At 41.8% G+C, this 13,727-nt stretch overlaps 1 protein-coding gene across 2 annotated transcripts in view; it reads right to left on the bottom strand.

Moving 5' to 3' along the window:
• Positions 1-11,658: 11,658 nt before the first annotated feature.
• LOC111190276 (class I histocompatibility antigen, Gogo-C*0101/C*0102 alpha chain-like) overlaps positions 11,659-13,727 on the bottom strand; it is a 163,417-nt gene continuing 161,348 nt past the window's right edge. For both annotated transcript variants that reach the window (XM_049472803.1, XM_049472804.1), the window contains 2 exons: positions 13,527-13,646; positions 11,659-11,792 (listed from right to left, as the gene is read on the bottom strand). In XM_049472803.1, the coding sequence (XP_049328760.1) occupies positions 11,674-11,792; positions 13,527-13,646 (239 nt within the window). In that variant the 3' untranslated portion in view covers positions 11,659-11,673. The remainder of the gene's footprint in view (positions 11,793-13,526; positions 13,647-13,727) is intronic.

The raw sequence follows: 13,727 nt of genomic DNA, 5'->3' as shown, positions 1-13,727 counted from the left end.
CGGAGCAGGCAAGCCGGTGGCTCTGGTTAAAGAGGAAAGATGCCACCTGGGCCCCAAAATAGCACCTGTGATGCAGGAGGGCTAAGAGCTGAGGGGGGCACATCTGAGATGCCAGGTGTTGCCGATGAGCTCTCTGGAGGTGTAGTGGGCTTGTCATCGAAACACCAGTGAAGGAGGGTGCCCACCTGATGACTCCAATGAAGCTCCAAACCCTATTGTCACACAGACAGCACCTTATTTCTTATCCTCCTACAGGTTACTGCATCAAACCACCTCAAATCTCAGGGGTGCAATCAATAAGGGGTTGTGCAATCTAGTCCTATGTTAGAACTATCACATAGTGATTGGCTGAGAGGTGTTCTATGAGTGCCATTATCAGCCAGTAATGCACTGTAACTGAAGCTCTCCATGTATTACTCCACCACATACAGGTAACCTAGCAACAGTGTTGGGAAGTAACGGATTACATGTAACGGCGTTCCGTAATCAGATTACAAATTATAGGTAACTGTAATCCGTTACAGTTACTGCTTCAGTAAATGGTAATCAGATTACAGTTACTCTGCTAAAATAAAAGGGTTACATTGCGGTACTTTCCTATTTTTGCTCTTCCAATCCAACACTGACAAAACGCAAATAACATTTTGCGGTGAAATCGCTCTGATATGACAGGGAACTGTCTGCCCCTCCTCCCGTCTCGCTGCACACACACACACACACAGGGAGGAGGGGCAGACAGCGGCTCCGCACACACGACGAGACGAAATTAACTGACATTTTGGTCAACGAATAAAAACGAGACGAAAATATTTGGCAGGGACGAAATCCAATCAGAACTGATTTAGTTCTGTGAAAGGAAGGGACCAGTTAAGAAGAGATCCAATCACTGCTACTTTAGCGAAGGTGGCGCCGCGCGCTCAGTTACAAACCCGGGAATTAACCTGTCGATACTTACGGAGCTCGACTGGAAGTTAACTCGTTCAGCAGGGAGACAGAGAGGGGAGAGGCGATATATTTCTCATTTGACGTCGCGAAAAACAAGATAACGTGTAAACCGCGTGGAGCGACTCAATCTCCGGTAAAAACACCACAATTCAGCTTCTGCAGACCAGAGTCACACAGATCTCCATGCAGAGATCCGCGTTTTAATACTGATGTTATTTCATGAGCTGATGGTGTGTTTAACTCAGCAGTGCACTAAAACACAGAAATGAAAGCGCAGCGAAAGTTCTACTAAAGACTCCAATGCTACGTCACCTAATTACCTATCCAATCAGCTGTTCCCTCTGCCTTTAAATAAGATCACTCATTCAGTACCTTTGCTGCCTTTCAGACGCTGATGGTCGTTCTTACTGACGTTGTCCGCAGTTCTCTCGCTTATGTCCCGTTCTCGCTTCTGGTGTGTCCGACCGGCGTCTCGTGTTGGCCTCCTGTTGCTAACCTCCTACTGCTGGCCGCTTTGTCGTCGGACGCCTCCCGCTCCTACTGACGGCTGCTGCTCCCCACGTCCGGTCGGCTGTGCACGGACGACGCATTCTGCTTGCCACGCGCCGCGCCGTTGGCTGGCGGCCCGCTACTCTTCCCCCTCCTGCTCTGTCCCGCCGCCGCCCCAGCCCACTGTCGGAGATAAGCCCCGGCTGTCCCGGTCCTTCAGGCGGTCGCTGTCTCGGCGTGGAGTTCGGACTCTGGTTTGGTCGCTGTCGAAGGGCGCTGTGGATCTGCTTCCGGGTTGCCTCTCCCTGTAACGCAGGGTTCTGTCGTATTGTGCAACCCGTCGTGATGTGCTTCTCGACGCCAGTGCCCATGCGCGGGGCCTTTGTTTGTTTTCTTATTTCGTGGTTTTCTGTTACGTTGTGGTCTCCCCTCCTTACTCTTAACTGTCCTCCGATATTTTGTTTCGGCTTTATTGTATTCCTGCTGAAGCATGTTTGAATATGGGGCTTTTTCTAGCGTTTTTACTTTATTTGTGTACTAGAGTAGCACGGTTCGAGAGGGTGGCAAGTTGTGACTGAGCACCGGTTCACCCGGCCCCTCTGCCTTCGCTCCGCCTCCCCTGGCCTCTGCTGCTGCTGCGGCTGGCGCGGACCTGCCCGTATCTTTCTCCTTCTGGCGCGCTCTCCCTGGAACTTTGACTTTTGCTGAGCTGACTGGCGCGCTCCTGCCTGGATCTTCTAATGTTGCTGTGCTGCCTAGCGCGCTCCTGGTTCGTTCGCCGCTACTGCGCTGCTGGTGCGCTTCTGTCGGATCTGCTGCTGCTGCTACTGCGCTGCTGCTGCTGCTGCTCCTGCGCTGCTGGTGCCCTTCTGCCGGTTCTGCTGCTGCTGCTGCTGCTGCTGCTGCTGCTGCTGCCCTGCCTGGCGCTTCTGTCGGATCTGCCGCTGCTGCTGCTGCTACTGCCCTACCTGGCGCTTCTGCCGGATCTGCTGCTGCTGCTGCTGCTGCTGCTGCTGCTACTGCCCTACCTGGCGTTTCTGCCGGATCTGCTGCTGCTGCTGCTGCTGCTGCTACTGCCCTACCTGGCGCTTCTGCCAGCTCTGCTGCTGCTGCTGCTGCTGCTGCCCTACCTGGCGCTTCTGCTGGATCTGCTGCTGCGCTGCCACGTGTGTTTCTGCCTGGGTCCTCTGCTGCATGGCCTCTTCCTCCTCCTGTTTAGCTACTGCCGTGCCTGGCCCGGCTTTTGGTGGGCCGTTTGTTTCTGCTGATGCTGCTATGGTTTTCCCCGCGCTTGCGTGCTGTCATCCTACAAGGTAAGGTTCTTCTTTTGCCTTCCTTCCGAAGCCCGTTTGCCCCCGGCGCGTGGATGGTCCGCTTCGCGGTCTTTTGACCTTATGGCTGGCCGCTCTTCTACCTCTTTTCTTTTTTCTTTTTTCCGTTCTGTCTTCTGTTCGCTGTTCTGTTGATTTTTCCGGACTTTTGACTACATTCTAACATTCTACCGCTCACTGCTTCATTCTTCCGCCGTCTCTTCCCCGACCTCGCCTCCCTTGCTGTCACGTACAGTTACTCATGATTGGGTTTTCACGTATTCGCTTCTTCGACATATTTCGTATCATGTGCATGTTTGTGTTTCTCAGTGCTTTCAGTCTCTTGCGTTCCGTGTCATTGCTCCTTGCACTTTGCTCCGTAAATTGTTCGATGGCAGTTGGCAACATCTACTGCTCTGCCTAGTTTACGGTAATCATAATGGAATAATATTAATAGTACTAATAGTGATAATGGTAGTTATATTAGTACTAATAATAGTGATAATGATAATAATGATGCCGATGTTACTCTTTATTTTGTAGCACCTTCATACATTACAATGCAGCTCATCGTGTGCTGTACATCGAATAAGCACAAAAAATAAATTTGTGATGGTTAATAATATTGCTAGTGGTGCTAGTACTAATTAGATATAATGCTAGAATACGAACTGATGTGCAATAAATTGTCCAACTGTAGTATATTATTTATAAGTATATTTATTTATATTAAACATACATAATGATGATAATAATAATAATAATAATGGTACTGCTGATACTCTTACGAATTATTGTACCTGTGAAATGCATTAGTTGTTAAAGCTTAGTTTAAAGGAAAATGTCTTACTCTGCGTTTTAAAACTGTTTGCTGCTGACCTGCTTCCCGGCTTATCTTCTTCTTACCTTTTCTTTTCTATTTAATCTTCTTATATCTTTTCTGTTCTTCTGTGTTTTGATCCGTATATAGTGTGTTTCTTTATTCTTACTGTTCTTTATTTCTTATGAATCGTGCTGTTGCTGCTGGATGTCTACATTTCCTTAGGGCTATTTAATATCTATGTATCTGTATCATTATCTGTCTCTGGGTTCGCGATTTCGCTTGGGTGCTTTTGTGTCTTCTCTGTTTGCTGTGTCGTTCGTGGCTTTTCTAGTCTCGCTTTCTTGGTTGTGGTCCGGTATTTCTCATTGTTCTCCTCGGCGCCGTTTCTTCGGCTGCGCTCGGTGCGAGCGCCGCTCTGTTTGTCGGTTTTGGGTATTTATTTCCAAGGGCGATAGTTTGCCGACTGTTGGCTATTAATTTTGACCCTCGCCCCTGGATCTGCCTCTCAGTTCTGTACGAAATGATCGGTGATGATCGCGTGCGTTTCATTACTTTTTATTTTCTCTGAAATCATTAATAAAATACGTTGTGACCGCGAAGCTGTGATCACGATCCTCATTTAAGTTGTTCTTTCTGCACTCCGATTATGTCATTGCTCTATTTAATTACCTGGGACTCAGTAATTATAAATTAATTTCATAATTGGTAAACTTTCTATCTACAAAATTATTGATGCCAATTAATAAGGAACGTCGTAAGAGCCAGATTATCCGAGTTCGTTTTCTAATCCAGCTATATGCTTACTCCTCAAAGGCATTGCAAAAATCCTCTTCCTCAATTTAATATAGCTTGCCATTTACAGAAATAAATCTAATTTACAAGTTATATATATTCTCCCTAGGTTTCAACTGCATACGGCAGCTTTTATGGATTTAAGCGCACAGGCATTTCACGAGCGCGCGCCGACAATATTTATTTGATCAGTTCAATGCCTCACGCTGTCTGATTTAAGCTCTACTCCTTCCTTCATTACTGTTTGCGCGAAACATTCTGTTGCAGATAACAGGGCCCTGTTTTACAATTAAAATGCTAAAAGTGCACTCCTATTTCTGTCTTTACATTTCTGGGGCAGCTATCTGCTTTCACGCTCTTCTAAACTTTATGCGCCTCTGTTTGGTTTCACCTAATAGCTACCCTATGGCGAAACAGTGGTCAGATTTCACCTGTCAAATGTCAATTAGGAAACGCTGACCATCTCCATCCTGCTACGCTGGTCGCTCTCTTCAGGAACGACGCAGCCACATCCTCAGCGAAGCTGACGTCACCATTTTGCTACTTGAAGAAGACGGGTAATTTCAGCACACCTGTCACACACTTAGACCAGAACTGGACCTACTGCTGAACGCTCAGCAAGCTCATTCAACACTGTCTAAGTAAGTATTATTTATAAGCAAACACTGGAGGCGGTGGAAGTACTACATACTTTAGAGTATGTTAATTTGTGCATCAATCCGGCGATTTAAATGATCTATTATACATCAACATTTGCTTTTGTTTCAATGCTTCACTAACAGTATTAACCAGTATTAAAACGATCTGTGATACTCTCCCAACACTGCTGTTTATCACATGTCTATACCTATAGCTTAATGCATTATGGCCCGTGGTCATTTACATCAACACATGCCAGGAGACAATCTCCTCTTTATCTTGGGCTCACAGCCCAGACGACATGACATGAGGATTATTGCATGTTACTAACAGCATGTTTTTTCAGGGGTCGAACCCCGCGCTCAGCGTTTTACAGGGCGCGCAGCCCGTTACTAACAGCAACGCATGCTTTGGGGGCGGTCCCCGCGCATGATGGGCTCGATGCATGTTTTGGCATGGCCCTCACTAACAGCAACGCATGCTTTGATTGGGCTCGACGCCCTCGTGTATGAATGTAGGGCCCGCGGCCCGTATGTTTGGGGTCGCACCCCTCGCCTAATACCATTTTCTTCTTGCTAACGTCTCTTCCTTCTTCCCCTTCTTCACTCCTCTGTCACACAACTTCCCTTTGATCTCCTTTAGGCCCTGTATTAAGTTTTTCTACCTTCTATTATTTCCGAACTTTACTATTTAAGTCGCTTTAGACAAAAGCGTCTGCAAAATGTTATGTATTGATCGGATGAATGCAGAATTAATTAAAGAATGAAAGAAATGAATGTTTGAATGTAGGCACATGGCCTGTATGTTTGGGGGCGCACCCCTCGCCTAACACCATTTTCTTCTTGCTAAAGTCTCTTCCTTCTTACCCTTTTTCACTCCTCTGTCAAACAACTTCCCTTTGATCTCCTTTAGGTCCTGTATTAAGTTTTTTCTACCTTCTATTATTTCCGAACTTTACTATTTAAGTCGCTTTAGACAAAAGCGTCTGCAAAATGTTATGTATTGATCGGATGGATGCAGAATTAATTAAAGAATGAAAGAAATGAATGTTTGAATGTAGGCACATGGCCTGTATGTTTGGGGGCATTCCCCGCGCATGCTCTGATGAATAGATAACTGAATGAATATGTAATGATCTAATGAATAAATGAGTGAAGGGCTCGCCGCCCGAACGCTTCGGGGGTGCACCCCGCTTGGGCTCGTAGCAAGCGTACGTATGAAATGAAGGGCTCGCCACCCGTACGCTTCGGGGGCGCACCCCGCTTGGGCTCGTAGCAAGCGAATGTATGAGTGAAGGGCTCGTGCCCGTACGCTTCGGGGGCGCACCCCGCTTAGGCTCGTAGCAAGCGTATGTATGAGTGAAGGGCATCGGCCCATACTAACAGCATGGAAAGTTGGCGCAATGCAAGCGCATCACTGGACACTACACTCACGTTAACTCTGCTTGTTACTGCACAGGTCACCCACATTTAGTTACATCAAGCATGTGCTCACTTAACACAATCCACGAGTTAAATGCTAATAAACTCACTCATGCATGGGGATATCCAAGGTATAAAAGGAAATGCTTCACTGTCCACAGTCACCGGTGCTAAAGAGCTATCGTTCAAAAGTACGGTATCGTTTATTATTATGCTGATTATTAATCAAACGTTTCATTTATTACAGGATGTAGGATAAAGTAAAGATCTACCGGTGGGTATATATATATATATATATATATATATATATATATATATTAATTCTTTCACTTTGGGGTTGGCTCCGCCCCTGTCTCCAATGTACGACAGGATCTGCAGAGCCCAGATGTATCAAGTCCTGGGCCGATGACGGGGCCTACGCCAAAGACTCTACTAGAAGACTGTTTCATTATAACCTCTTCATATATGTATCTTTGTTTTGCTAAATATGTTAAAACATTAAATCGTGCAACTGACAACATTTCTTCCGGAGTCGTAATAGTAGAAATGAAAGCGCAGCGAAAGTTCTACTAAAGACTCCAATGCTACGTCACCTAATTACCTATCCAATCAGCTGTTCCCTCTGCCTTTAAATAAGATCACTCATTCAGTACCTTTGCTGCCTTTCAGACGCTGATGGTCGTTCTTCCCCTCCTCCTTCCCCACCGCCTCCAGGTTGGTCCCGTTTGGTTGCCCGGGGGTTGGCTCCGCCCCTGTCTCCAATGTACGACAGGATCTGCAGAGCCCAGATGTATCAAGTCCTGGGCCGATGACGGGGCCTACGCCAAAGACTCTACTAGAAGACTGTTTCATTATAACCTCTTCATATATGTATCTTTGTTTTGCTAAATATGTTAAAACATTAAATCGTGCAACTGACAACATTTCTTCCGGAGTCGTAATAGTAGAACTGTTACAGAACCCTAACTCATTAAGATCAGATCATCTGTTTAGTCTCACAGTGGGAAAGATATAGCTAGTGTTAAAGCAGCAGCAGGTCAGAAAGAAACTCAATAATATAACCAAAATAAAACAATAAAATAAGTGAGTCTATGAACCCAAAAGTCTGTGTAAATTCCTTACAGCACTTTCTCATAAGTTTCTCACTTTAACTCATGAAGTCTCTCAGTACATCCTGAGAGCATCTCTACAGCACAGTGTGTGAATGTGTGTTTCTGATCTCATTTATAGACTGTAGCTCCAGTAGGTGTGCTTGGTTAGTGCTGGAGATAAAATAAGATCATTTAAAAGCTGTTTTTGCATCTACAACGCTGTTCAAACTATAATTTAACTATTCAGATGTTTTATGACCTGATTTCTAGAGCAAAATGCTTTAAATGTAAAATATATATAGTCACACACCTACAATAATAATAATATACATTAAATCATATAAAAAATATATTTCATTTTCAAACATTAACAATATTACTCAAGTGGTTATTAAACGTTTCATTTCGTATAAGTGTATAGTTAATAATTCAAGGGAACTGATGAAAAATGCATTTACATTTACACCCTTTTACAGTTTAGTCGACTAAATTTACTGTAATTTTAGTCGACTATATTCTTATGACATTAAGTCGACTAAAACTAAAAACATTTCAGATGACTAAATTGTGACTAAAACTAAATGCTATTTTCGTCACAAGACTATGACTAAGACTAAATCACAATTTGTTGTCAAAATTAACACTGGTGGCAAACCTGCAAATAGATAACTTACAGTTGTTGTTACATTGTTTGGTTTTAAATGGTTTTATTATCAATTTATAGAAGTGTTTCATAAAATTGTTTGATGAAATGGTTTCATAAGTATTTTTATAGGGTGATTGAAAAGGCTGTTTTATTTGTTTATCTATTTGTTGACTGGAAAGAAAAATAAAATAATAATATGCAATATGTGGTTGCTACATTCATTCAGGCTTAAAAAAATGACAATATTTAAAGTAATCCAAAGTAATCAGATTACGTTACTCACTTGAAGTAATGTAACTGATTACGTTACAAATTACATTTTGAGTGATGTAATCAGTAATCTGTAAGGGATTACATTTTAAAAGTAACCTTCCCAACACTGCCTAGCAACCATTGTAGTGTTTTGAGCCGTGCATGGTGTACTTTTCCCGTCGTTACGATAGCAAAGACACACTGATATGCCCTAAATCAAGCTGCATGGTTGACAACTGGCCTACAGATGCTAAAATAGAAGAAATCGGTTCCTCTACCATGGCTGCCGATCAGAGAATAATATATACAGCAAATATTCCAGTGCTAAATTAACACAGCTAGTTCTAAAGTGTATAGAGTTATCTGAAGGTCTTTTGGTTTATGTTGTCTTTAGATGGATCTGATTATAAATCTAACTTGGTAAACCTCTCTGACGTTTCTTTCCTCTGATTGTATTTCAGGAGATCATATCCTTCACTGGAAGTATGGATGTGAAGCTGTAGAGCAGCAGAACGGCTCCATGACAGTTTTTTCTTTCACTAATGAATACAGCTATGATGGAGAGAATCTCATCTCCTATAACTGGACCTTACAGCTGTGGTCTGCTTCAGTAAAACAGGCCAGTGAAAGAGAGAAGAAGTGGAATACTGAACACCATCAAAACAGGGTCCTTCAGACCTGTGTGGACTGGCTGAAGATTTATTTAAAGAAAAGCCCTGAGATCCAAAAAAGTGAGTAAATTTAAATAGTTACACAGTTTTATCATCAACCATTCTATTACCATAATGCAGATTATATAGACAAATATGTTTAAATCCATATCATAAATTTTTTTCTGTAATTACTTCCTTATAAAAGACAAATAAAAGCAGCTACATTAGAGTAGTTGGAAAGCGGTTGCTTCTGTCTGATTCAGCAGTTGATCAATCCTGCTTTAGAGCGAGGATAGGACTGCCTACCTAATTACCATACAAATGCATAAATATACACTGCTCAAAAAAATAAAGGGAACACTCAAATAACACAATAAAACTCCAAGTAAATCAAACTTCTGTGAAATTAAACTGTCCACTTAGGAAGCAACACTGATTGACAATCAATTTCACCTGCTGTTGTGCAAATAGAATAGACAACAGGTGGAAATTATTGGCAATTAGCAAGACACACTCAATAAAGGAGTGGTTCTGCAGGTGGGGACCACAGACCACTTCTCAGAACCTATGCTGTCTGGCTGATGTTTTGGTCAGTTTTGAATGTTGGTGGTGCTTTCACACTCGTGGTAGCATGAGACGGACTCTACAACCCACACAAGTGGCTCAGGTAGTGCAGCTCATCCAGGATGGCACATCAATGCAAGCTGTGGCAAGAAGGTTTGCTGTGTCTGTCAGCGTAGTGTCCAGAGGCTGGAGGCGCTACCAGGGGACAGGCCAGTACACCAGGAGACGTGGAGGAGGCCGTAGGAGGGCAACAACCCAGCAGCAGGACCGCTACCTCCGCCTTTGTGCAAGAAGGAACAGGAGGAGCACTGCCAGAGCCCTGCAAAATGACCTCCAGCAGGCCACAAATGTGCATGTGTCTGCACAAACGGTTAGAAACCGACTCCATGAGGATGGTATGAGGGCCCGACGTCCACAGATGGGGGTTGTGCTCACAGCCCAACACCGTGCAGGACGCTTGGCATTTGCCAGAGAACACCAGGATTGGCAAATTCGCCACTGGCGCCTTGTGCTCTTCACAGATGAAAGCAGGTTCACACTGAGCACATGACAGACGTGACAGAGTCTGGAGACACCGTGGAGAGCGGTCTGCTGCCTGCAACATCCTTCAGCATGACCGGTTTGGCAGTGGGTCAGTAATGGTGTGGGGTGGCATTTCTTTGGAGGGCCGCACAGCCGTCCATGTGCTCACCAGAGGTAGCCTGACTGCCATTAGGTACCGAGATGAGATCCTCAGACCCCTTGTGAGACCATATGCTGGTGCGGTTGGCCCTGGGTTCCTCCTAATGCAGGACAATGCTAGACCTCATGTGGCTGGAGTGTGTCAGCAGTTCCTGCAAGATGAAGGCATTGAAGCTATGGACTGGCCCGCCCGTTCCCCAGACCTGAATCCGATTGAGCACATCTGGGACATCATGTCTCGCTCCATCCACCAACGTCACGTTGCACCACAGACTGTCCAGGAGTTGGCGGATGCTTTAGTCCAGGTCTGGGAGGAGATCCCTCAGGAGACCATCCGCCACCTCATCAGGAGCATGCCCAGGCGTTGTAGGGAGGTCATACAGGCACGTGGAGGCCACACACAATACTGAGCCTCATTTTGACTTGTTTTAAGGACATTACATTAAAGTTGGATCAGCCTGTAGTGTGTTTTTTCACTTTAATTTTGTGTGTGGCTCCAAATCCAGGCCTCCATTGGTTAATAAATTTTATTTCCATTGATGATTTTTGTGTCTGTTTCATTCAGATCTAGGATGTGTTATTTGAGTGTTCCCTTTATTTTTTTGAGCAGTGTATATATATGTATTTGTTAAGTTCACTGTACTTAAAGAATATATTATATGAACTTAAAATGTATTAAAATTTAATCGGTTACAACAAAAGTTTTGAGTTTAGTCAACTTATCGGGTTTTACACACTTAAAAAAACTACTTGCATTTCCAGGCTATTTAAAGTAGAAACAACTCAAGTAAACTGTGTAGATTTAACTATGATTTGACTACACTTAAATAGCGAGCATAAAGTGAACTTAACCTAAAAATAACAGTTATAATTGTTTAGCTTTTTCAAGGCAAGCGGTTTCCTCATTTTTTTAAAGTAAGATCAGCTTATCACATTTTACAGTGTACAGATAGTATCTGTCGTGTTTCTGGTGTGAATGTGTTGATCAGAGCGTATAAAACGATGTTTATTGAGCTGTAAAACTGGTTTATTTTCTCATGTTTTTCTACAGGAGAAGCATGAGCAGCTTCACCCCCAGCTCCGCTGTGCAGGCGGTTCACAAACGCACTCCAACTTTACAGATTCCAACAGATTCATCTCTCATTTTCTCCAGCAAATATATTACTTTTATATTGCTTATATCTTGCTCACATATTTCATTACATTTTATTATAAATATGTTGTTAATATAATTAATTTTATTATAATAATTTTTCACAAGCCTGATTTTCTCACTAGATGAGCTACAAGCAGTGCGTTTCCTACCATTAAAAGACACCATGTATAATACAATATATAATGCAATCATTAACCATAGAAAACTGTATTCAAACTGTATTCTGACATTTAATAGTTAAGATTAGAATAATTAAACCACAATTACCCTTACCCTGTGCTCTATATCCCTGAGAAATAGTAGAGACGTTCTGCATATGTTCTGCACCACCTGAAATACAAATAATAAATAATAAATATATATACTTAAATAAATAAATAAATTATATGCTCTTAATGAAATAATTACTTTAAACTAAATGTATTCAGTAAAAAAAGGATATATAACCAATAAATAAGTTCTGAAATGTCTAAATTATATAAAATTAGTAGAAATTGTACAAAAATACAAAAGTCCTGGTATTGAAACAGAGTTTGAGGAGATGATGAATGTGTTTCTGAACCCTGATGCTAAATAAAGTAACAAACATGATCATCTTCATCGTAAAATAAATAAAAAGCCAAAAGGATCCTTAACCAGGAAAGGAGTGGGATATATAAAAAATATCTCTTGGTTTATTTAAAGAAGAACTCTGGTGTAAAATGGACTTTTACTGTAGTAAAACATGATAAAAAGTTCTTATCTTTGTTTAATAGCTCACCTCCGCTCTGCTGCAGCTTTCTGAGATACAGTAATTTTGTACTTTTTTCCCAACACTTTACAACGACCGTATCGGGGCATATTTTGCCCATTAAATCGCTTTTTACACCGTTATTCAGCTCAAAGTAGCTCCACACCTTCTTACACCTTCTCCCTGACATTTAAAACGAGGCATTAATAACTTAAAAAGTGCAGAAGAAGCTTATTAAAAACAGATATAAACAGAAAAAAATGAGTAAAATTTACTTTTAAAAAGTTTCGCAACTTTCTGCATTTGCTTTATTTAAGTAAATTTAATTTCAGATACATTTAATTTAATTCAATATATTTTGTATCCTAAATTGTCTGAGTAATACTGTATAAATTAAGTAATTGTAATTAGGTAATTTTGTTTGCAGAAATGAAGTAAAGTTTACTAAAAGAAAGGATTGATTCAGTAAAAATAAATAAAGTAAAGTTTACTAAAAGAAAGGATTGATTCAGTAAAAATAAATAAAGTAAAGTTTACTAAAAGAAAGGATTGACTGAAATTCAGTTCACTTATTTACTCTGTGTAACATTTAAGTCTTGAAACCGAGTTGAAGTTACTTAAATTTATCTGAAATTAAATTTACTTTAAAAAAAAGCAAATGCAGAAAGTTTTGAAACTTTTTAAAAGTAAATTTTACTCATCATTTTTTTTTAGTGTACGACAGACATATATATACATAGGCTCCGCATAGCCTGCCTCCTGGTGTAGCAGCAGTGCCAGGAGGCAGGATATGTGGAGTCTATATATATATATATGTCTATGTCATTATCAGTACAGTGATGGTGGAGCTCGGAGCTAAAGCTAGTGTTATAGGATGTACACAGTGGTTTTTAAGAAGCTTCTTGTGCACTTTTTAAGTTTGTCAGTGCTCTCCGTGTGGAGTTACTTTAAGCCTTAGTAACGGTGTAATATGTGATTTATCAGAGCAAAATATGCCCTGATGCGACCGTTTAAGAGAGTGCTGGGCAAAAAGAACAAACTTTCTGGATCTCAGAAAGCTGTAGGAGAGCAGAGGTGAGCTATTCATTAAAGGAAATGACTTTTTATCATGTTTTACTACAATAAAAGTCCATTTTACACCAGAGTTCTCCTCTGACATTTACAAATATGAATGTTCCAATACAGAATAGTGTATTTTTCTCATGTTTCATCATATATTTACTGCTTTTCTGTATCTGTAAAGAGATTGAGGCTGTAGTGAGTGGTGAAGTTTTTAATATTAACTCTTATATTTCTTCTTTAAACAGAATCTGTACTGAAACACTTTTACTCACCATCCATCCTCTTCTTTATAAGAACTGTGAGGACCACGCCCAGCAAAATCAGCAAGATCACCATCACCCCTCCAGCTGCTCCTCCAATCAGAGCCAGTTCAACGTAGTTAATGTTTTTTACTGTAAAGAGAACAGATTTGAACATCAATCACAGGGATATATTTCTGCAGAAACACAAAGTAAACCAGCCGCCCAGAGTTA

This window comes from Astyanax mexicanus, unplaced genomic scaffold (genome assembly GCF_023375975.1).
Source record: "Astyanax mexicanus isolate ESR-SI-001 unplaced genomic scaffold, AstMex3_surface scaffold_31, whole genome shotgun sequence".
NCBI lineage: Eukaryota > Metazoa > Chordata > Actinopteri > Characiformes > Acestrorhamphidae > Astyanax > Astyanax mexicanus.
This window is presented reverse-complemented; position numbering and strand designations above follow the sequence as displayed.